The sequence below is a fragment of the Eutrigla gurnardus genome (genome assembly GCF_963514095.1).
Source record: "Eutrigla gurnardus genome assembly, chromosome: 19".
NCBI classification, from domain to species: Eukaryota; Metazoa; Chordata; class Actinopteri; order Perciformes; family Triglidae; genus Eutrigla; species Eutrigla gurnardus.
The window spans coordinates 12482143-12504841 of NC_139930.1; the positions used below are offsets into that span (position 1 = coordinate 12482143).

General features: G+C 44.5%; 1 protein-coding gene across 2 annotated transcripts in view; it reads left to right on the forward strand.

Annotated features, from left to right (window-relative positions):
• Nucleotides 1-22699, forward strand: part of unc5cb (unc-5 netrin receptor Cb) — a 102557-nt gene that overhangs the window by 49975 nt on the left and 29883 nt on the right. For both annotated transcript variants that reach the window (XM_084035591.1, XM_084035592.1), the window contains exons 2-4: nucleotides 6183-6413; nucleotides 12821-12964; nucleotides 17701-17804. In XM_084035591.1, the coding sequence (XP_083891717.1) occupies nucleotides 6183-6413; nucleotides 12821-12964; nucleotides 17701-17804 (479 nt within the window). The remainder of the gene's footprint in view (nucleotides 1-6182; nucleotides 6414-12820; nucleotides 12965-17700; nucleotides 17805-22699) is intronic.

Below are 22699 nucleotides of genomic sequence, written 5' to 3' on the forward strand. Positions count from 1 at the left end.
GTGATAATTACTTGTTTGTGCCTCAAAGCAATGTGACCTTTTCTCATCTTAGATGGTAAAACCTAGACTGGCCAGATAGTATTGATGTCTGTTGTTTGTATATTCTACAAAGATCACTTTCCCATCTCGTAGTCATCCTGACCTCTCTACGGAAAATTCTTACTTACAGAAAGAGAAAGAGTCTGTTCACCTCTGCTTATCCCACTGAATAAAGCTCATTATTGTCTTTTTATTTGAAGAATGGAGAATAATCGATAATACGATGTGTTATCCATTGCTGTTACCTGAAGAAACAGTGCATTCTTGCGGCAGGAAACCTTCAAATGTGTGATGACGTGGATGAAAATCTATTTAAACTTCTAAGTATTTTTTTTTTAGACTTAATTATCATGATGTTTTGACCTTGCCTTTCCTGGCGCTGTGATGCGACTGGACAGACAGTGGCCAAAGCCTAGCATGACCCTGGCAAAGACCAGCTGCCTCCTGCCAGAGAGCAGCCAGAGTGGACCAAGTGAAGGTCGGGGATGAGGACTGGAGAGAACATGTAACCCCCCCCCCCTCCACCATGAGAAAGACATGACTGGCTGCACAAGGACAGGAAGAGGAGGAAATGGTTCTGTGCTCTCCACTGTTTGTGTTTTTTACTAGATGTTGTTTTTATGTGAGATTCTTCTCTTTCTGTCCTCTTAGTAATCCTGAGGTCACTGCGGGAGATATTTGTAGGGGGGGGGGGGGGGGGGGGGAAACCACGGGGTACTGTTTATCGCCTGAAAGACCATTTCTTGGTAGATAGATTTAAAACGCTTATCTCCAGGCCCACTCCTCAGTTCTACGACTGCTTTCTGTGTGTTTGCACTTTACCACAGTGGGCTAAATCAATTTGTGTGCAGATTCATTTTTTTCCAATTACATCACATACTCTAGTAAAGATAAGGCCCGTGAATTGGCCCGCTCCATAATGCCCTGATTGAATTATTCATTTGGTTTATTTGGCGATTAGGTCATTGGGATTCCGGCCTCCAACGAGGCGACCGTAGGCCGTAACCCGATCGTGGAGGTGAACGTGGGACTTTAACTTTGAGGAGCGTCTGCTTGTTTTTTATTTGTGACATCTCCTCCCTTGCTAGCTGGTGTGATGGCAGGATTTTCCCAGAGATGAAATATGAGTGTGCTTAGCACGCGCCGGCAGAGAGGCTCGGAGAGCACGGGGGCGAAGGAGGGGGGGTCGCCAGCCCCCCCAACAGTAATCAATAAATACCTGCTGCAGCCAAGCGTTAGATGGGGCCCTGCAGACAATGTGTGTAGACACATTAGTGTATATGAAGCACTTGGCTGGAAAGAGACATTAGAGTGGGAGCAAGCCTCCGCTCACTTTGCCGGTTTCTCGTGGAGCTTCGAAAGGATTTTTTTTATTTTTTTTGCTTTAAGAACAACAGCCATACATATTGATTGAAGCCACCGGGATGTATGGGTCCAATACTAACAAGTATTGACGGTAGGAGGTCGTTACCATTGATTTATGTTCACTCAATATAATGGGTAGGTGTGCTCAAAGTACATTTATAGGGAGGTCTGATTGACAGTCTATTTATCCTGCTTCAATTGACATGACAGCTGAGTGGTTTATTATTCTGCTTGACCACTCAGCTGCGAACCACCTCTTGTCCTTCCCCCCGTCGCGGCATAGCAAAAAATATTAGCTAGTAAAAACTCTCCGTTGCCTCTCTGGCCAAACCACTTACCGATCTTTTCCTCCATGCGGAGCGGGAATGCATATAAGAATGATGAGAAGGCACGAGGGACAGGGGAGGAGGGTAAAGAGGATAAATAGGAATAAAACAGGAATGAAAGAGGGATAAGATTTATGCCAGTGTTCGTCCTCGTTCATGCTTGACTCTCCCCTGATTGAAGGGAAACATTGGCCCCACTGATACAGTGCTTTTCCTCGGGACAATAAATCTACGTGAGTACAGAGAGAATAGAGAGAGCTTATCTTGCACAGCGGTGTCAGAGCCCGGCATTCAAAAGCTGTTATCGCAGACAGTCACATATATATGGTAGAAGAAATATAGTCGTAGAGATATTCAGCGTGGGCGTGCAGGAAAACAGGTGATACACCCTCTAGGACTGCATGTTAAGTACATTCAGCAGTTTAATGCTTGGCATTTTCATGTGTATTAATATCACACATCTCTATTTGTCTTTCTCTATCATATTCTAGTTATTGCTTGATTTGGATCGGGGATGTAACCACATAATATTATTAATCTCACGTGTGCTCTGCTCGCTTTACACAAATCCTTCTTTTCGATCTTGAGTTGGCAAATTCCCAGAGCATCTTTCTCGGAAAGTCGACTTCGGCCTCCTGTTGACACGTGACGTCAAAAAATGTGAAATTACCGGAGCGTTTATGCTCTGAAGTGCATTTGGGAAATGGCAACGTGGCGCTTCGATGTCTTCGCCCGGCTGGGCACAGTCTCGACGTTTGATGCGTACCGGGGGTTTCCTGTCGTCAGTTTTTCACTGTCCTCAGCACAATAGACGTCATTAATGTGACTGAGGTATTGATGGTCCAGTAACAGTGGTCTACTGATTGCAGTGGTTAGGGGGTAATAATGCTTCAGGAGGTTTTGCTGGAGCTCGTTTTAAGGACTACTTGGACTGCACTTGCTGCCAGTGCTCATTTCTAATGGAGACTATTGATATAAGGTCGACATTAACCCCCGTCTTAGATCCAGTCAGCTGATGGTCACCCAGACAACCCTAACGGAAAATACTGTCAATATAAACGTTGCAGAAAAAAAATGAGGAGGATTCTGTAGTCGGCTAATTGGACAGGCCATTTGGATCTTGGTGATAGTCTATATTCAGACTAGACCAGTTCTACAGGGTGCACATTCTAACCCATACACTTGATGTGAATTTCCGTGTGCTTGTGTTTGGTGTGGGTGTTCTCCATGAAGCCATTTACGTATTTATGTAACAGAGTTTTTTTATGCTATTTGTGGCATGTGTGACATTTCTTTTACAGCTCTGTTCGTCTCATCAGAGACCGTGCTTTGATACGCAGCCGTGCCAGTATTTAGGAATGCCTTAGAATTACTCAAGTCCAAAATGCAATCGTCCCTTAATATTGCTCCACTCCCACAACTATTGGAGTTGACTCAAGAACAACAGAGGCCCTCTCTTACCTCTCCCACTTGCTTGTCTTCATTTGATTACATCTCATCCTTCTTGAAATTCTTCTTCATAACCCTTTTTTTGCCCTCAACCTGATGAATTCATTGGCAATGCAATCCATTCATTAGTTTTATTTTGAGGGCAATATGCAGCTCATTTTTCTTCAGAACTTTTTTTGTGTAGTTGGGATGTGGGACCGATCTAATATTCAATTTGGATCTTAAAATATTCAGTAATAAGACTTACAATACGAGTTAGGAAAACTCACCCCAATTACGGAGCAAAATACAATTTGAATAAAAAGCGCTGCGAGGACATATTTCATTAAATTTTAAACACTCAATATGGAAGCAAAATTTTCTGATTAAAATCAAGCCACAGAATTACAAATGCTTGGGAAAATCCATATTGCATATCAAACAGTGGAGGCATGCCATATTAATGCTCATATTAAAGGGATATGACACTTAAAAACAGAGGGGAAAAGTATTTCATAATGCGTATTTGATTTGTGCAAGCGTGGTTTCATGTTCTTAAGTGCTGGGCTTGTGTTTATACACACCCAGTATCCGAACCAGTCGCATCATCTTGAACGTGAACGATGCTGAAACTATTTTAGTGTGAACCGGTCTCATCATTGCATATGAATGGAGACAGTGTGAGAGGCAGCCAGAGGAGAAAAAAAAAGTCATGTTTCTCTTTGAGCTTCTTGTTGCTCTCAGTATTCTGTTCACCAGGGAGGGAGGGAGGAGGTGCTGGGAGTTGGGTTTTGGGGGTGGGGGTGGGGGGGCTGTGTGATTGGAAGGAGTCAGGGTCTTTCATTTTGTCATATGGTGTCTTTTTTCATTTCGGGGCTGATTTTTCACTGGAGGGCTAGTTCCATTCACTTGAATTTATTATTTCTCCCACTGAGGAAGTTGACGAATTTGAATATCTGTGAGTGAGTGTGTGTGTGTGTGTGTGTGTGTGAGTGTGTGTGAGAGAGCATGTGAGGCGCGCGTCTCTCAGTGCGTAAGGGAGCGACGCTTTCATGACTGTTTCAGATCTCTCCCTGCCTCACAGTTCGACAGAGCGAGGGAGCCAGGAGGGAGAGAGAGATGGAGAGATAATGGGAATGGAGGGTGAAAGAGGCTAACACAGTCTTTAATGAGTTTCCTTGGCTCTCTTTGCCTGTTTCTGGGTCAGGGTCCCCTAGCTGATGATGTGGGTGGACTGAGGACTATATGGACCAGAAAGGAACCGACTAAGCCAGGGTCCGCTGAAATAAGACTTCTACATTAAAGAGTCGTCGTCGTCACCTTCATGGAGACATAACAGAGGATGTTTCGTTTTTTCCTTTTCTTCTTGTTTAGACAGAAAAAAAAGATAAAAAAAAAAGTTAACGATCTTTGTTTCAGCACCTCGCTGCACCCACACAAACTGCAAACTGTGAACGGAGGCGGCTGCTCTTGATGGTCAGAGGTCAGGGGAGGCTTTTAATGCCTCTGCTCAATTAACGGCCGATTATGAGCCAAGGAAAAAAAGAGCATTTGGAACTTTTATCCTGATAAGAAGCGGCGACACCCTCGCACACCAAAAGAAAACTCCCCCACGCAAAAAAAAACCACACTTTCATAACAGGACGCAGACAAACTACCGCGGCGAAGACGGCTTTGCTCATTTTTTTTTTCTGATTGGCTCCCCTCCTCCTGCCCTTTCATTTCCTAGCAATCAACTTCAATCTGTGGCAGGTATGGAGGGAGAGATAACATTAGAGAGACATCGCGGGGAGATATCTGCTCAGCCGAGACGTTATTTAGTGCTCCCAAAGCATGCAGGAGACAACCTCTGTCAGACAACAAGGCTCCGGCGTGTCCACACAGGACACGGAGGCGGAGTAGATAGAAGGACATGGAAGAATTGCTGATGGGCCGATAAACTCTTTTTTGTTATCCGAACGGTCTGCTTCCCTGTTTCTGCTCTCCCGCGCGGCGTTTTCTCTCCGTCTGCCCAACTCCATTTCGATGTCTCAATCTATGTCTGTCTGGGTGAGTTACTCTCACCGTCTCCCTCTGCCCTCCCTCCCTCCCTCACCTTCTGTCTCCTACTGTATCTCTGTCTCTGTTACTCTGCCTCCTTTCTCTTCACGCCGGTGAATAATTGATGCCAACCGGTTCGATGGTAAGAATAGAACAGTTCTGGAGGTGACAAATGGGGTGGCGAATAGGCTTCATCCTCCCCTCTTCAAAGAGTTAGAAAGTTATCCGTGCGCGCTCGCGGGGCCGCCTGTGGGCGACGCGTGTGCCCGTCTGCCTGCTTGCGATGTTTCGTGGCACGGGGAGCGCGCGTTGGTGTTTGTGTGTTTGTGTGTGTGTGTGTGTGTGATTTAAGACAGGGAGATGAAAGGGAGTTGTAATTACAGGGAAGCGTATCTGTCTACTGCAGAAGTATCCGAGGAATGGCACAAACTGGGCCAAAAGCCTGAGGTCATTAGATCTGCTGCGTGTGTGTGTGAGTGTGTGTGTGTGAGAGAGAGAGAGAGACAAAAGCAAAGAGAAAGAGAGGGAGCAAGAGAGAAAACGGGAGAAGGAGAGAGATCAGCTTATAACTTCAGTTCCTCAGAGTCAACCTCTGAACTCTTCTTCTCATTATTGGCTCTGCCTCTCTCCCTCTCTCTCTCACTCGTTCCTCAGCAGCAGCCGTTTGTGGTCAGAGCGAGCGAGGCCCGCTTTCTGTAAATCCACGCAGCCTTATTGCCCGAGAGGAATCCCAGAATTTCCTGCGCTCTAAAATACACTTGTGTAAACATTCCAAAATATCAAATGATAGGGATTTCACTGTGTGCTGCGCAGATGGATAATCCCATGCAAAGACTGCGGTTATAATACACTGTCCCACTGTCTCTTGTCTGCTTTCCTTTCCCTCCCAACCCATCCTTTCTCTCCCTCTTTCTCCCTCCCTCCGCCTTCCCTTTCATCCTCTCCTCTCTCCCTTCCATCTTCTCGCCATCTCTCTCCTCACAGTCGACGATGACTTCATCGGTCTCGGCGATCTGCCAGAAACCTTCCCCTCGGACCCCCCAGAGCCGCTGCCCGTGTTCCTGATGGAGCCGGAGGAGGCCTACATAGTCAAGAACAAGCCGGTCAACCTGTACTGCAAGGCCACGCCCGCCACACAGATCTACTTCAAGTGCAACAGCGAGTGGGTTCACCAGAAGGAGCACACGGTGGAGGAGCGGGTAGACGAGAACTCCGGTCAGTAAACAGGATCAGATATAGATGTATATACACACATAATATTCATACGTAACACAGTTCTATTTGCATGTTTTTATTAGGGATTAAATATTGATAAAGTCGATGTTAACCATCTCGCAAGTAGTAGCATAATTATATTTCGTAGGATGTGAGGTTGATCAAAACAAACGCATCTCCTTATCAAACTTACAGTCCTGTTGATTTAATCAACATGACGTCATCTTATCTGCAGAAAAGGCTCGACTTAGAGTGTGGTGTGTGTGCTTTGGGTTTGAAGTGTGTGGTTATGCACATGTTTGTACGCATCTAGAGAAAGTAAAGGTAGCGAAGCTCCAGCAGGATTATTTCCAACAGAATACAGCCCCCCGAAGGCGCCGGAGCCATTACACACAACAGCCTAGCACTGATTGGCTGCATTCAGCTGCTGTATTGGAAATTGAGTTCTTTCTGTCGCCCACAGGTACCAATCACATCGCATTTACCCTTTTCATCCCACTGTTTTGCCACCAAGACACACACACACACACACACTCAATGCTCCTTCACTTCAATCTGAATGTTTAGGCATATAAGCACACTCTGTTGCATGTTGTAGGTAACGTATGTCTTTAAATATATGAAACACAGCATTGTTGCAAGCCGATACGAGATACAAAAGGAGATGCACAGATAGAGAGTGTTGCAGCCAGAACGGATATAAAAAGGAGCCGAAACAACCTGAAATCTTTTCATTTTGACCTAGTGTACTTTAGGAAGAATACACAGATCTGAAGCTGTGTTTCATGCTTGTGATTATGACAAAGAAGAGGGTGAAGGTATCAGTGGATTTTAGCCTTTTGTGTCGGGAGGTTTTGTGCTAAAAGCATCAACATGGAAAACAACCCACACACATCACATCCCTCCACACTACTGTATCCACAGGCTGTTTGCTGCACAGATATTCATTCATTTATGCCCTTTGTGCACACACACACACACACACACACACACACACACACACACACACACAGGCTACGATCCACCCGGTGGATGTGTGTGGCCTCTCCACTGCTCTCTGATTTCCCCAGATTGACAGAAAAGGAGCACCCATAGAAACTGGCCAGCCGGGTCAATACCACTGATGGTTTAGCCTGAAGAAATTGGATCTCTCCCTCTTCTTCCCGCCCCTCCGTGTTTCTGTTTTTCTCTCGTCCCATCCCTATGTCTCACTTTCATGTTGGCGAGAACTTATGCTCTCATGAAAATAAAACGAAATGGGAGATAATGAGATTAAGAGAGTGCAGGAGACCGAGAGGGAAATCGTAAATACTGGTGTTCATTTAAGCTACAGGCTGCATCCATTACAGCTTTATGTCCACTTCATATACATATGCAGGAAAAACAATTTGCGTGTATTTAATCCGTTAAGCACTTTGAAACAGACTAGTGGTCTTGAAAGGCTAAACAACAATGAATGTATTTGTCGATTTTGATTCCCCCAAATAAGTGCTCTTAAATATATATTTTTTTCTCATCAAAGGTGAAATGTAGTGCTAATAAAAAGTAAACTCCTCCCTGGAAGTTATCATAATCTATTGTCTGAAAATCCAAGTCAATTTAACCTAAACCATTAAGACACGAAGGATTCCTGAAGTGTTCAGATGTGCAAAGCATCAATTGAATAAGACATATTATAAATCATGACTTGACCCATTGAAACATATATTATATTTGTTTTTCATTTAGATAATTTAGATTTCACTTTGACATTGAATCTGTGTCGATTAAAAGTTGAACCGCAGTAAAAATATGAAAACTATAAAAAAAACGGGGTGAACACTTTTTACAGGCCCCCATATAATGCAACTATCAATTATTCCTAAGATGTTTGAATCACACAAAAAAAATACTTCCTGCTGAAAGTGCAATTCGTGCGGCATCAGTAATTGCAGTGTAATCAGCAATGTGCTCCATTCGCCGATTAAACCACTTTTGTGTGAAATAATGAGGACGCATGTAAAAAAAAGGACCCTGGTCACATGTAATGGAATCGTTTTTAAATAACAAATAGCCTCAGTGATGATTCAGCTTCAGAGACTCATCCTGCTGTCACCTGACCACTGTAGCGTTCGCCTCTCAGTGCCGAGGGCAGGTTAGAGTCGGTTGTGAGCAAAAGGAGAATTGATTTGAGCGAATGAGCAGCATATTAATTATAAGCAGGCGCTTCTGCAGGAGTGTAATATACACTGGAGGCAGCTTATCACTCTCTGAGATATGAGGTAGAAGATCAAACAAGTACTCTTCATCCGGCCAGATAATCAGACTCCCCCACCTCCCCTCCCTCCTCCCTCCTCCCTCCTCCTTCACCGCCCCTTCGATGACCAATGCCTCCTTTTTCTGCCTGACTGGTCGGATCAATAATGTTAGCCAGTGCTACCACTAAGCAGCGAGACCGGCTCCGTTTAATGACCACATTAATAATAAATCATCTCCAATGAACGGCCCCTACTTCAGCCTATTAATGGTTCCTATTGTAGAATCATTTCTACCACTAATGGCCACATTGACATGTGTGAAGTAGCCCCACAACGCCGGCCCTGACACGAGCCCGTGCTACAGCGCTACCTCTTGATCGCCAATTGAGTGGCCTGTTTGTGTTGTTATCGTTGCCGCAGGCTGAGCAAACACATGAAGTCACCAGATGAGGTCAGCAGGGTGCGTTCAGAGCGGCCTCCGCTCTTCTGCCGGGGTGACGCTTCCGATGCGTTTTGGAGTGTGGCGCGTCGGGGACGAGCTTAATCCCGCTTTAATGAAGTCATGAATTACTCTTCGACTTATAGCCCCGTCGTCGACGCCCCTCGAGGCTATCTGGCGGTGCAGAGGGCTCACTCTAACATCAGACGGATAATTCACCTCTTTAGAACCTTTCTGCAGAAACGGTCTGGAGCTGAAAAAGAAATTACCTGATCCCGGCGTGTTTTTACACCCTCGGAGAGTTCATATCTTCTTATTGTTTCCACTTATTGATTTCCCCTCTCCTACTCCATTTGTGATGTTCTACCATCACAAACCTTGACATTCTCAAGGAAAAATCAAAAAACAAACACAATACGCATCTTCTCAGACACGCTGGCGTACGGTGCAGACAGCAGCAGACACACGCCCTTGGACTCGCACATGCGTGAGGACACATACGTGCAGAAGCACACACAACAAGCTGCAGCTGCTCTACTGCCTGTCAGCGCCACGGTGTAAATTTTACATGAGGGCTAAGCTGGTGTGTGGGATGTCACTCTGCCTGCTGTGTGTGTGTGTGTGTGTGTGTGTGTGTGCCAGGACAAGGAGGCTGTGTGAATGCAATGAACCTGAAGTAAAATGGCATGTTCATTGTTTTAACCATCCAGTGTCTTCGCATTTCACATTCAGCCAGAGATTCAGACGCAGCGTAAACCTGCTAGAAATGTAGAACAGATGCTGAACCTTTGTATAAATTGTGATCTTTCAGAAGAGGAGAATAAAAGGTTATTAACAGACGCGTAAGAAAAATCTAATGACATTGTCAGTTTCATTTTGACTGAAATTGCCATATCGAAGATTTCTGTTCCTCAGTAATATCAACATGAAGCTGGAATAATTTGCAAATTGTCTTTTATAGCACTAAACAAATGTTATGCATGAATACATTTTCACCTGGGTTACTGTGACACATAATGTAAAAATTGCACCTGGTTAAAAGTGATTACTGATGCATTTAAATAGGAATAAACAGAGGATTGTGTCTGAAAACAAAATAGTCCAACTTTATGGGCAACAGTGTATGTGATATAATGCTACAATATAAACAGCAGATGATCATTTGTAGGATTTGTGATACGGTCTCTTTCCTAAAATGTTTAGGGAATAAAAGAAATAAAGCGATTGTGACAGTGTGACTGCGTTGACACGATTTAACCTCCGCAGATTTTTCCAATTTCAATTTTCCGATGCCGTCAAAGGTTCCCAGCGTGACTCAAACAGGTCCATTTCATGTCTAGATCAGCAGGTAGCCTAGTGAATCACTATAATGAATTAGATTCCAGGCAGAGATTGGGTTAGTGATTGAATGAACATCGGGACACGATGAGTCACTGATCTGTGGCACAAAGCAGCACATGATAATGATGTCACATCAACAACACAGCGGTATCTCTTAGGTAAGCAGGTTAAAAACAGGGTGAATTTGCTTGCCATGGGGCCGTTATAGAGATATGGTTATTTAGTCAGCATTAAAAACCACAGCTCCAGCTAATAAAAACATTTATGACGTTGTATTCTATCCTACTAGTTAGTTGGTTAATTAGTGGAAATGCTTGCTACAACACACTTCAATCAAACATATTTTATTATTTGCAAAAAATTTGCTCCAGCCAGACGGTAACCTTTCCCTTTCGGCCATGTGTATTTTACTATGTGAACAAAGATGTGTGATGATGATTTAACTGACATGCCCGAAATAAACAAATAAATAAACCTCCGATTCTGAAAAGTGAAGCCATGCAGAAGTGCCTTAACCTTGCATTCCCTCTGCTGGCCATCAGGGGGAGACTCCTCTGGTAGCAAAGGAGCCAGATGGCATGGAAGTCTATGAGGGAATGACCCTACTTCTCACAGCTCTGTAAACATTGTAAACATGAGTTTATGGTCTCAATCTCTAGTTCCAAGTCTTCTTCAACACAGCATGACGTCGATTTACTAAATTATGGTCCATAGAGTCAGATAGCCTCCTCCTAACAGACTAAAACATTACACCTATGCTTGGACAAGCTCCAGTCTAGCACTTTTGGCCTTTTGACATCATTAATTCTGTAACTGTCCCCTGTTCCAATTGGCATGCACTCTGTGCAGCCCTTTTAATTTGACTCCTCAAGAGACACCAGCCTCACCATTGTTTTGGAATTAACAGGCTAGGGCGTGCCCTAAGGACAAAGTGTTGAGGATGATGAAGAGTAATGAGTATGATATCTGTAACAATAATAAGATGTGTACATCCTATCCCAGCATGTAAACAGATGTAGTCTCCAGACAATGACACAAAGCCTCCAGACACTAGCAGTCTTTTGGTTAAAACCAGCAATTCAAGCTCTGAACTATAGGCAGGCTGAATACACGCATGAGTGCTCAGTGCACACGTCATTAAACTTTGTATTGGATGTACTACAACTGCAACAGGAGACTCCCAGTTTCTGTCATTATGTCAGCTGACAATAAAACACAGCTACAGAGCTGAAGTCATCAGCAACGCTGGGTTGCTAAAGAGTGTGTGTGTGTGTGGGGGGGGGGGGGGGGGGGGGCTGCCTTTCTGACAAATAGCCGTTTGTAATGCTGATGACATGATCTGAAATATGGTAGACAAAAAAAACATAACTCTGTGGATGTGTGTGAATGTTTCCAAGGCACTTCACAAAAAGCTCTTCTGTAGCAACACAATTTGAATGCCACGGTGCAATTTCACATTAACTGCTGACCAGGTACGTGAGCATGACAGTTCCAGGAAAATGACATCAACGTAAGTTTTTTTTTTTTTTTTTTTCCAGTGGGCTGCACAAGCCCCACATTTAAAACCCTAATAGAGTAGCACTTTGGGGATGAGGTGGCTTTGGATAGCCGCAGCATGAGCTCAGCGTCCGTCCGAAAACTCCGTTGTTGCAGCACTATTCAGACATATAGAATAAATAGTTGTTTTTTTTCACTCCTGCTCATGATGGGTTCAAATAACCAAGGTATATCAAAGTGTCAGTTGTCTCACAATGTTTGAAATACTATCGCACATTTCTTTTTCGTACAAAGACCTCAAGACGCCACCGTTGTCCTCCCAAATATCCCATTCAATCATAAAATGATGATGAAGCTTCGGTGAAATGCCCTTGCACTGTGTAATCTCTAAATATATGCACGCACTGGATTCCTATGCATCCTCAATGTACACACAGTCTGCTCTAGAGGGGCAGCTGTGTGCAGAGCCATTTGTTTTGGGGATGATTTGTTTGTTTGGGTCCTGGCACCCAGATGAGCAGTAATCCGAGGAGTTAGCAAACAGGATTGTGGTAGCCATGACGCCCGAGAATCCTTCCCAACGGGGCCAGGGCCCAAACAGCTCAGTGCTCTGCTGGCTCCTGGAGTCGCTCGCTAGGCAGGCTGGCACACACGGGGAAATGCCCAGTGTCAAAGCATGTGATGTGACTGATTTCAATTGCACTAATTTGCCGGGATCTGTCGCGGATGCTAGAATCGATCTCGCCCAGAGGATCCGACATGTCAGTGGATTGTGTGAAGAAAGTATACATGATATCTACCGATTCATATTTGTATGTTTTAATTCCTCATTTTGTTCTCTGTTGATATGCACTCATACCTTCCCTCCGTCTCCTTTCCATCTGTCCTCGCAGGCCTGGTGGTGAGGGAAGCCAGCATCGAGATCACCCGGCAGCAGGTGGAGGAGCTGTTTGGGCCGGAGGACTTCTGGTGCCAGTGTGTGGCCTGGAGCTCTGCAGGGACCACCAAGAGCCGCAAAGCCCATGTCCGCATCGCCTGTGAGTGTCCTCCCCCTTCCTCCGTCCTCCTCTACATCCCATTACTCAGTCTCTATCCGTCTATCTCATCTTTGTATTCAGCTCCAAACAAAAAACCTCTCTGCTGCCAAGTAAACGCATAACACAGACGACTTGTGTACCGAGACAGATTTCAAGATTCTGGAGATGGAAGCGGCGCAAAAAAAGGACGCGGGACTGAAGTGTCCCTTTGAACTGGAATGGTTAAAAAGCCGACATGATCTGAATCAGTTTCCGTGTGTACATACAGTGTAAACCGGTGCCGAGGACGGGGGAGAGCGGCGGCAGCATATACACAGTGGAGAGCCTATGACACATGTTTATGCCAATGTTCCCTCTTTCTTCCTCGTTCCTGTAGGTGGTCCTCATTTATTCTCTGCCTGTGTGTTCGTCCTCCTACTGAAATGCATAACACAAATAGTTCCTGAGTAAAGACAACGTTCTGTTTCCTCTAAAGTTTGGTGCTCATTTCAAAAAAAAGAAAAAAGAAAAACTGTTTTCCAACAGCGTCTGCCAATCAAAATCTGGGAAGTAATGAAACCCCCAGAGGACACGGCGTGGCAAGCAGAGTTATAAGAGATAGTTTTTTTTTTTAGTTGCGACATCAAGGCAACACAACACCCATTACGTAACACGAGTGCTTCCGTGTTGTTGTCAAAAACTCCACCTGAAGGGACTTCTTTTGTAGCGTCGGCTCGATCACGCTTCGCACCTTCAACTCCCGTCTGAGTCGTTTCAAGGCGCCGTGACTGACATGTGGCAGAACAGACGGAGGGGAAAAAATGCAACGCCCTCTTGCAGTGTGTTGTAGTCTGCATCTAACGCATTGTAATCGATGCTGGATGGGGTTTAATAGGGATATTGGCTGCCACTGATTTCATTTCCACTATACGCTTCGGCAGAATAGCACAGTCCATATCCATAGTTTCCACCTGATCCACTCCATTCAGATGCAGTTATTGTCCCTCTCAATTTTCATCTCTCCCAATTTTAATTTTCCTTCTCTGCATCTTTCTATCGCTTGCCTCTCTAACTCTCTCTTATACATTTTCTCTTTGAATTCAGTGTGTGCCCTCTTTCTCAACACCAGTAGCTTCTTCTCATTACTGCCGGCTGCTGTTATAGTAGCCGGGTGAATCAGAATCATGCCTCTCAGTCTCCCCCGCCGAGCCCACTCCCGCTGCTCCACCTCCTTTAATCACCCATGATGAGCAGCCTTCCAGCACTAACCTATCCCTCAAATCACAATGGACCCCTCATCCCCTCCCATTAGCTTCTGCTGAATGGATTAGCTCCTCCGCTGTGCTCTCTCTTCAGGCAGGCTCCTTGTCGGAGCCTGGTTCTATCCTGTTAGGCTAATGGAAACTGGGCTTGTTTTCCTCTCCTCTCCCATCATCCAAACATATACAGTTTAATCAGACGGTGAGTCAGAGCCAGGGCTGGTGAGTTAAGAGGCTGTTGTGTTAAAGAACTGGCTTTCAAACTCGCAAAAAAAGAAAACACAAAAAAAGAAAAAGAGGCCGGTCTGGCTAAAGTCTTGTCGGGGATCGTGTGCTCGTTGGAGGAAGAATTGTGTAAATTCCCCGTGATTGCCTTCTCTTCTTGTGACCTCCACCAAAGCGTTTTGATTGGCCTCCATACTTGGGGAGCAGTGATTGCTTGCCAAGGAGAGGCAGTAAAAAGCATGTGCACAGAACCAAATTAAATAAATGAGTCAAATCAATTGAAAGGCCTTCCAAAAGATTGTTGAAGGGTAAAGTTTACTGAGAGAGCTGGAAATGTTTTTTTCTTTTTTTACTCATTTGTTTGTGGCCTTATAATTGAGTTCAGCATAATAAGTAAAAGCTTAACTTTCTTACGACTTGACTAATGATTTCAAACTTTTAAACTTGGTTAGTCTTCGCGGTGACTCCTAGTTTTAACAGCTTTAAACCGACTACCTAATGATTTACTAAGCACGCCAGTTCCTGAAGTGTGAGGGCGGTGTAATTCAGCGTGACAAGTAGCCAAACATACAGCGTGCACTTAAGGTAATGGTTGTCACGTGTGAGGCTGGAAGGGAATGGTGCGACTCCCACAGGAATGTCGACTCAGCTGGTCCCACACCCTCCAGCGTCCCACAGTGCCGTTCGAGGGCTTATACGAGGAGAGGAGAGGGACTCCGGAGGGGGGGAAGCATAATTTAAAACCTGCAACCAATAAAAAAAAAATATGCAGAGGCAAAATAATCACTCGCATGCTACTTATTCATTGTGTTCCATTAAGAGTTATGTCGCATGTTTGCAAAGCACGATTGGCAATAACGATACGAGCGCCGGGTGTTTAATTTCAGTTTAACAAGCCGTCGTTGAGCCGCTACAAGGAGCACGAGTAATAAAAGTGTGGATATTTCACATTAACTCACAAACACTGGTCTGTGCCGTTAATACTAATAATGTAATACAGGCTATTATGTGATCTTGTAGTCTGTACAATAATACATCCACTTGGTGGTCGGGAACACGACTGGAAGAGCGTGGCGTTTTTGGGTGGAGCTATCCTTTCCTGTTTGAAACGAACCAGAACCTCCTACGTGTCATACAGCAGCATGGCCGCTAGGCATTATGGGTCATTCTTAACCACCAAATGACATGCTGAGCAGCCAGGCCAGCACCCTGGTGAACACTTGCATGCTCTCCTGTAGCTCTATGTAGAAAATCGTATATAATTTATTGGATTTGGCTGCAGTGCATATATAGCACAGGGGAGCATTAAGTGTGTTCCAGTGTAGAACGGTTGCCTGCTGCTCCTCCTCACCCGTCATGCTGTGACTACATCGTCTTTTATCTTTTGAAGGCATTCTGAACTAGGATCCGTCTCTACATTGTAGCTCTGACATCAGAGCAACGTTAAAATGACTCTCCCTACAAAGGCAGTGCACCTTTGAGTTAACACGTTTACTACGTCCTTTCCGTCTGAGCAAAAAACAAACAGAATCAAAATTCCATAACGTTATGCCCCTCAAGTCATTTCCTCTTCTAATTTCATACCAGACTTTTACAGAAATTGCTTCCGATTCAACACTCCCACGTTCAGCTTCTTATAATGCATTGAAATTTGTGGAGTTAGGGTTATTATTCCCCCCGAAGACACGCGTGCTCACATGTCGAATTGGGACGCGCCGTTGAATTTGTTATTTTAAGGTTCATTTTTCTCCCCCAAATAATAAATGAACCTTACAAATGACTATAGGTATTCTAAGGGGCCTCCAGGTGTAGTCCCGACCATGTATTCCGTAATAAGAACATGATCTAGTTCCTCCTGCAGGGGAAGTGGAGCAGTTTGCTGAACAGGGAAAATGTCTCTATTTGAGTATAATGTCTCCTCGTGTAAAAGCTATTGAACAAAAAGAAAGCATGTGATGTAAATCTGTTAATTTAACCTCGATCGTGGTCAGGTTTATTACTCACTATATTCATTCATACCGATCTCCCTGGACCCTGTAGAACACATGTGGGTACTGTAGACTATTACATTTACATTGTACTCAAAATGATTGAGTTATTACGTGACGTCTCCTTCAACTTCTGCCAAACAATCTATCAACTGCACATGTGAAGGTGCTTTCACTTTATAGCCTACTCACATCTAAACCTTGAAACCCAAACAAACGTGCTTTTTTTGTCAGCACGCCCCGTCAATAGCAATCCATTTCTGTATTAATAGCATTCTGTATGGAAGACTTGCCTTATGCTTTACAGATTGAATAATAGTGTTTCCATGGATATAGTTGGGTGTAGGAAGACGAAGAAAGTGAAGAAACTTGTTGGTATCAAACATTTAGAGATTAAAAGTAAAGTAAACACAGACGCCCAACAGGTAGCTTACTGTTGCAGCCTTTTATTTTAGTCTGCTGTCTTTAAGGCCTGAGCTAGAATTTATGGTTCACTATAACCTCTCAGCTTGTCATGATAGCCCAGATATATCATCAGATATATTATCTATTGTTGAGATGTATGATTGTTGTACAGAAAAAGATTAAATGTGCCAGTGAGAAAAGTGAAGGTGTGTTTTACAAAAGGCTGAGGAAACGGGATCAGTGGAGTCTGGAGGTTTGATTATAGATTTGATCCTTCAGTAACTCCAAAGTTCCCAAATAACACTGTAACTCCCCAATAAGTCCTCTCTCGCCCCCCCCCCCCCCCCCCCCCCCTCCCCCCCTGCTGTGTGTATGATGCACACTGCTCCTGTCACTGCAGCAGGTTATGATATATGTCTAATGGGCTTTGGGTTCCAGTGTAGCATGACACCTTCAGTAATCCTGCCCTGTCAGCTCCACTATCCCTGCCCTGCACTACTCCATCAGGGCTCTCACACCACAAAAATATTGGTTTTTCATTGGAGGGTGAGACCCCCCCCCCCCCCTCCTCCTTATCATCCCTCCATCTACTTCAGGAAACTAAACTGTGTGCCAAAGGAGAGCGGCAGAAAGAAAGCATACATCTCAGTCACTGTCTCTCGCATTTAACCGCACACCGTCGTGGGCTTCTTTTGCACATTGGCGATTATTATTGATGAGTTGCCCTGCCCTTTGATGATTTATTGTGAGTCTATCAATACTGTATTATTGATTGACTCAGCATTTAATATTAAACACAGCTCTCAGAAGAACCCTCACATCGAGCCGTCGATGAGATACAGGTGAATATTGATGGTGTGCTTGTGTCTGTCCGTTGTAGACTTGAGGAAGACCTTTGACCAGGAGCCTCTTGGGAAGGAAGTGTCACTGGAACAGGAAGTGTTGCTCCAGTGTCGCCCACCTGAAGGCATCCCAGCTGCTGAGGTAAGTGCACTGTAGTTGTTCGGATTATTGTAAGGTCATTTCTAATATGCACTCATACATGTTCACAATAGAAATGCAGGCAGCTGGGATTCTCCAGACGGAGCCGCCCCAAAGGTTCTCAAGAAAAAAAGGAAAAGAGGTTTATGTGGAGAGCTCCACAGACATTTTTTTAGTTCCTGCTGAAATCATTTCATCATTTGCCATTATATTTTTGTACATATTGGGTAGCTAAAATGCCTAGATATTTAGCATATGTATCTATTAACATGTATTATATGTTCTGGTAATTCCAGTCATAGTTTCTGTTCTTTTATGTCTCTATAAAAAAGGTGAAAACTGCATTGACGGAGTTAAATTTGCCTCAGTTTTGACCTCTGCTCATTTCAGAAGTGGTAATAAAATAAATATGAATAAATCTGACACAGTCTAGCGCTCAGATATGGATGTTTTTTTCTCCCACTGCTGCCTGGACTATTTAAGCTGTTTGGCTATTTTCCTGAACATCAGCCAGTCTCTGCAGTTTGGTCAGAGGAGAAAAAATTGTAATTATCTGCTGTAGGGGGGAAAAAAAAGAATAAAAAGCAGTTATGTCCCTGTGTTACCTTAGCTCGGCGCATATCGCCTCCCTGCTCTACTTCCTTCCCTGCCCTACAGTAGAGGGCTGTTGCAGCTGCATTTGAAAAGGCTCAGTTGAGATTGCAGGAACATAAATAGAGGATGAAAGGGTGGTTTGATGGGTGGGGGCGGCTTTGGTGTGTATTTTTTTTTAGATGGGGGTGTTGGGACTGAACTCTGCAAAGGCTTGTGATTGACCTGGAAAAGCCGAGCTAAGTGAGTGGAACTGCACAGCGTTTATCCCCGCTGAAAGTGCTGACAGGCTAAATGGACAAAAGTTTTGGGACTGGCACTCCACGGTCTCTCCTTATAGGAGCCGGGCTTCAGTCAGATAGCGTTGCTATAACGGTCGTACCGGCGATTCTGCTGCCTGTCCAAGGTCTCTCTGTCAGTCCTGGCTCAGTGCCGCCATTAAAGACTCAGCTGGGGTCCAATCATGACGCATCTATGCTTCCTGAGCTATGGCGTTGCTGTGGCAACCTAGATGTTTCAATGGGAGGTTTGCCAACATTAATAGTTCATTTCAGTCCAGGTAAAGGTTGCATTTGGGTTGCTTTCATGAACCCTTCAATGAATGAGAGTAAGCATTTCTAAATATGAGGTCAACATTTAGAATATGATGTTCTGCATTTGAAGCAATCTCTTCTAAAAGAAAAAAAAAAGCTTAAACAGATCAATGTCTGTATTCTGACTGAGAGCAGTGATTGTTTTTGTGCAGTTTTCCGCTTCTTTAATTACTCGCACTTACCTCATGGCGACAAAAAAAAAGGACAACATTTCCATTCCACAAGTTGTTTTTGCTCTTTTTTTTCCTCTTGAATTTAAACACAGCTGCCTCAGTGGGGGAAAAAAAAGGACAAAAGTGAATGCTGCTTTCTCATCTGTTTGTCAGGCCTTTTCTCACACAAGCCCGCCAGAGGAAAAAAAAAAAAAAAGCAGATGGGCTAAGTCTGTGGTTACACATGAATCTGCAGAAATGTGGAGCAGCCGTTGTGAAGGAAGGATCTGTCATATTTCACCCACTCCGAGACAAAAAAATAATATAGCGGGGATGAGAGAGGTTGAAGGCGGAGGGAGAGGAGCTGTTGAGGTTTGTCGGGGTTTGGATCCAGTAGGTTGTTGTCAGGCCTCCAGTGGGCTGTCAGTTCACTCTGTGCCTCCTTTACAGGGCTTCGCCTTGCGAGGGAGAGGCCACATAACCCATACTATTACAGCACTTTTGTTAAATCGTGTGGACTGTATGTGATGGACATTGTGCTGTGTGGCATGGCTCTAAAGCCATTCTTTCCAGCAACACACACACACACACACACACACACACACACACACACACACACCCCGTGTTCCCACATAGATGTTCACATGTCAGGGTACCAGCGAGGAGCATGAACACGTCCGCATGCTGCAGCCACACATGATAACATGCTGCCACCAACTCAAGAGAGAAAAATGTAATTGTGGCTGACCAGCTGGCAGAAAAGACTCACTGCCGATGAACTGCTTCCTCCTTTCAAACTAGAATCATCGTCTTAGAAGGAAAGTCTGTCGCTTAGGTTCGTACACATTCTGTTGTCATCGTTAATAGTTTCTAAAATGCTGATTCGCTGTTAGAATAATGTCCTCCGAGATAACATCGTAATAGTTAAACTGTTGCAGGCGCCGACGCTTTCTGACACTTAGAGGTTGTTAATGTTTGTTCTTCAGTTTTAATGAAGATATTTTGTTGAGATCAGCTATAACGCCACATTTCTGCAGCTGGTTTAGACAATGAGTCGGCAAATTAACCCCCCCAACACACACACACACACACACACACACACACACACACACACACACACACACGCACACACACACGCATCCTCCGGATGCCCATGTTTGAATTCTGGAGAATTCAAAGTCAGTCGGTCACAATTGTTTTGGATCTCGGATTACAAAGTGGATCTGCACTATTTAATGTTATCCGGTGTCATTCCCTGTCTTCCCACTTCTCACATGATTTACATGATAGGTTCTCGGGTTGGTGTACCACAGCAATGACGCTCTGTGATTCTATTTAAGTGGTTTGGAGTCTTTGTTGGCTTCCTGCGGCGGCCGGTTGCCCTGAAAAGCTAAACATTATGCTGAATAATCAGAATCGCTCCTGTGATGATGCGGCAACTTTTTACATAACAGAAGATATGAAACGGTTCCCATCAGACATCTCGGAGTTTTTTTTCATATTTGAAGTTGAGTCTTGAGTTATCCCGGCCCTTATTTCTGACAGGTTATTCACACTTGATGCATTGATTTTCTGGTGTACAGATAGTCCCTGAGTTGTTGGATACACACACACACACACACACACACATGCACGCACGTCCACGCCGCGCCACAAAGAAAATAAGCAGACGGCATTTATTTTGGCTCTCCTTGCAACCATTACCAGTGGAACTTTGGCCTCAAAGGACTGAAATACTGCAAGTGAGGTTTCTGAAATAGCACAAGGATTCAATCATCTGAAAGTCTTGTATGGTCTGAATACATTAGACACTCACCAGGCTCCCTAAAAGTCATTGTTACACATTTCCACCGCCATGAATATTTGATGTATACTTAATCAAGAGCAGAAGGAAAATGTAACTGTTGAGACTATTCTTGGAAGGCAGCGAGAGGGAGTGATTTGGCAGGGAAGGCTTCGTTTCTGTGTTATGTGGGCTCACTCTCCGTCGGTAGAGAAAAGGTAAAGATGGGGATGGAGGACTTTCCCTCAACACTGATCATTCTCTTTAAATACCTCCATGAAGCTCTTTCATCAACATTTTAAGGGCGCCTGGAGAATTAACAGTGGCCTCTTTTCATAGCCGAGAACATGTGGCAGGCTCATAAAACTGACTTAAATCTCTTTGTGGAGGAATACGCCGTCATTGTCCCGCCCTCTTTTCTTCTCCCATGCCCTCCATCTCCACTTCAGAGCACTTGTCACAGCCCCGAGAGAAAGACACGGGTTCAGAGGTGATGCAGCACTGTGAGCTGCTGAGCCTGTTTCCATGGAAGCGGGACTTTAATTCAGGCATCTCCTCAGTCAGCCGGGGTCCTGCCGTGTTATCATGGGTAACGAGTCATTGATGCTCTGCAGGGGAAGAGGCCCCGCTGCCATGATTAAGTCCACTGGCTTTACCCGAGAAGAAAGCCGAGGAAACACAAAGATCTTTACTTCACACTCCCTCATCCAGAGAAAGTGAGAAAAACTAAGCCGGATGAATTTTCGACAGCTGGGACGGCAGCCAAAGCCAAATTCAAGGGGTTTTCAAACGTAGCACTGGGAATCCATAGAAACTGTAGCTTTTTTTTTATATTATTAAGCTCGAGCGATGTGTCACTTTTTCTTTTTGTTATCGACTAAATGTATCGATAATGAATCATCAGCGCTGACTGATGCATTTCTAAATGGAATCTGGCACGTTATGGAGATCCAGCATCCAACCTTTTCCACACGTCAAACCACACGTAAATGTCAGGGATTAGTATCACTGTTGATTTTAGGTCCAGTTCCACTTAATAGGCGGGAGTGAAGACGGAGCGCCAAAACGGCGACTCGTCGGGTCACCTTGTCAAAAAACGTTGAGTGCTTCCTCCGAGTCAAAATGCTCTATAGTGTAGTTATGAGGGGGGGCAGGAATGTCAAGAGTAACAACACCTCGGCGCCCAGTCTAAAGGGATGTGTGTTTTCATTTAGGTTACCCACGGGAGAGAGAGTGTCAGGAGGCTAGACTGAAACCCCCTGGCAACCAACCAAAGATTGCCCTTTAGGCACCCGCCTGTCAATCACTGCCTGTGCGAAGCCTGTGATTTACTCTAATAGCCTGACATTTTTGAGCTCTGCTGTGCTCTGTAAGTCACTGCACTTTCTTTTCTTTTCTTTTTTTTAACCTTAACAAACATTTACATGTACAACTTTGGACCTGAGGGCTTTTTTTTTTGTCTGTGTACGGACTCCATCGGACCACCTATGAGAAAGAAAAGAAAATATTATGCATGACCGGACAAAGTCGAGAAGCCCTGCTCGGGGGTCTAGAAGGATGCAAAGTCGTAAACCGATGCCAGGAAAACATATCCAGCTAACTACGACACGCACTTTGGGCTGCGAGAACAGCTGCTATATTGAAAACCTCGTTGCCATTCTTGTGTTTTGAATCGCTGGTTCACCTGCCATCACAGCTTCCTCCTAAGCCCTCCAGGTAAACGCAGCTTCTTTGTTTACAGTTCCAAAAAGGGCATAAAATTATAAAAAAAACAACAAC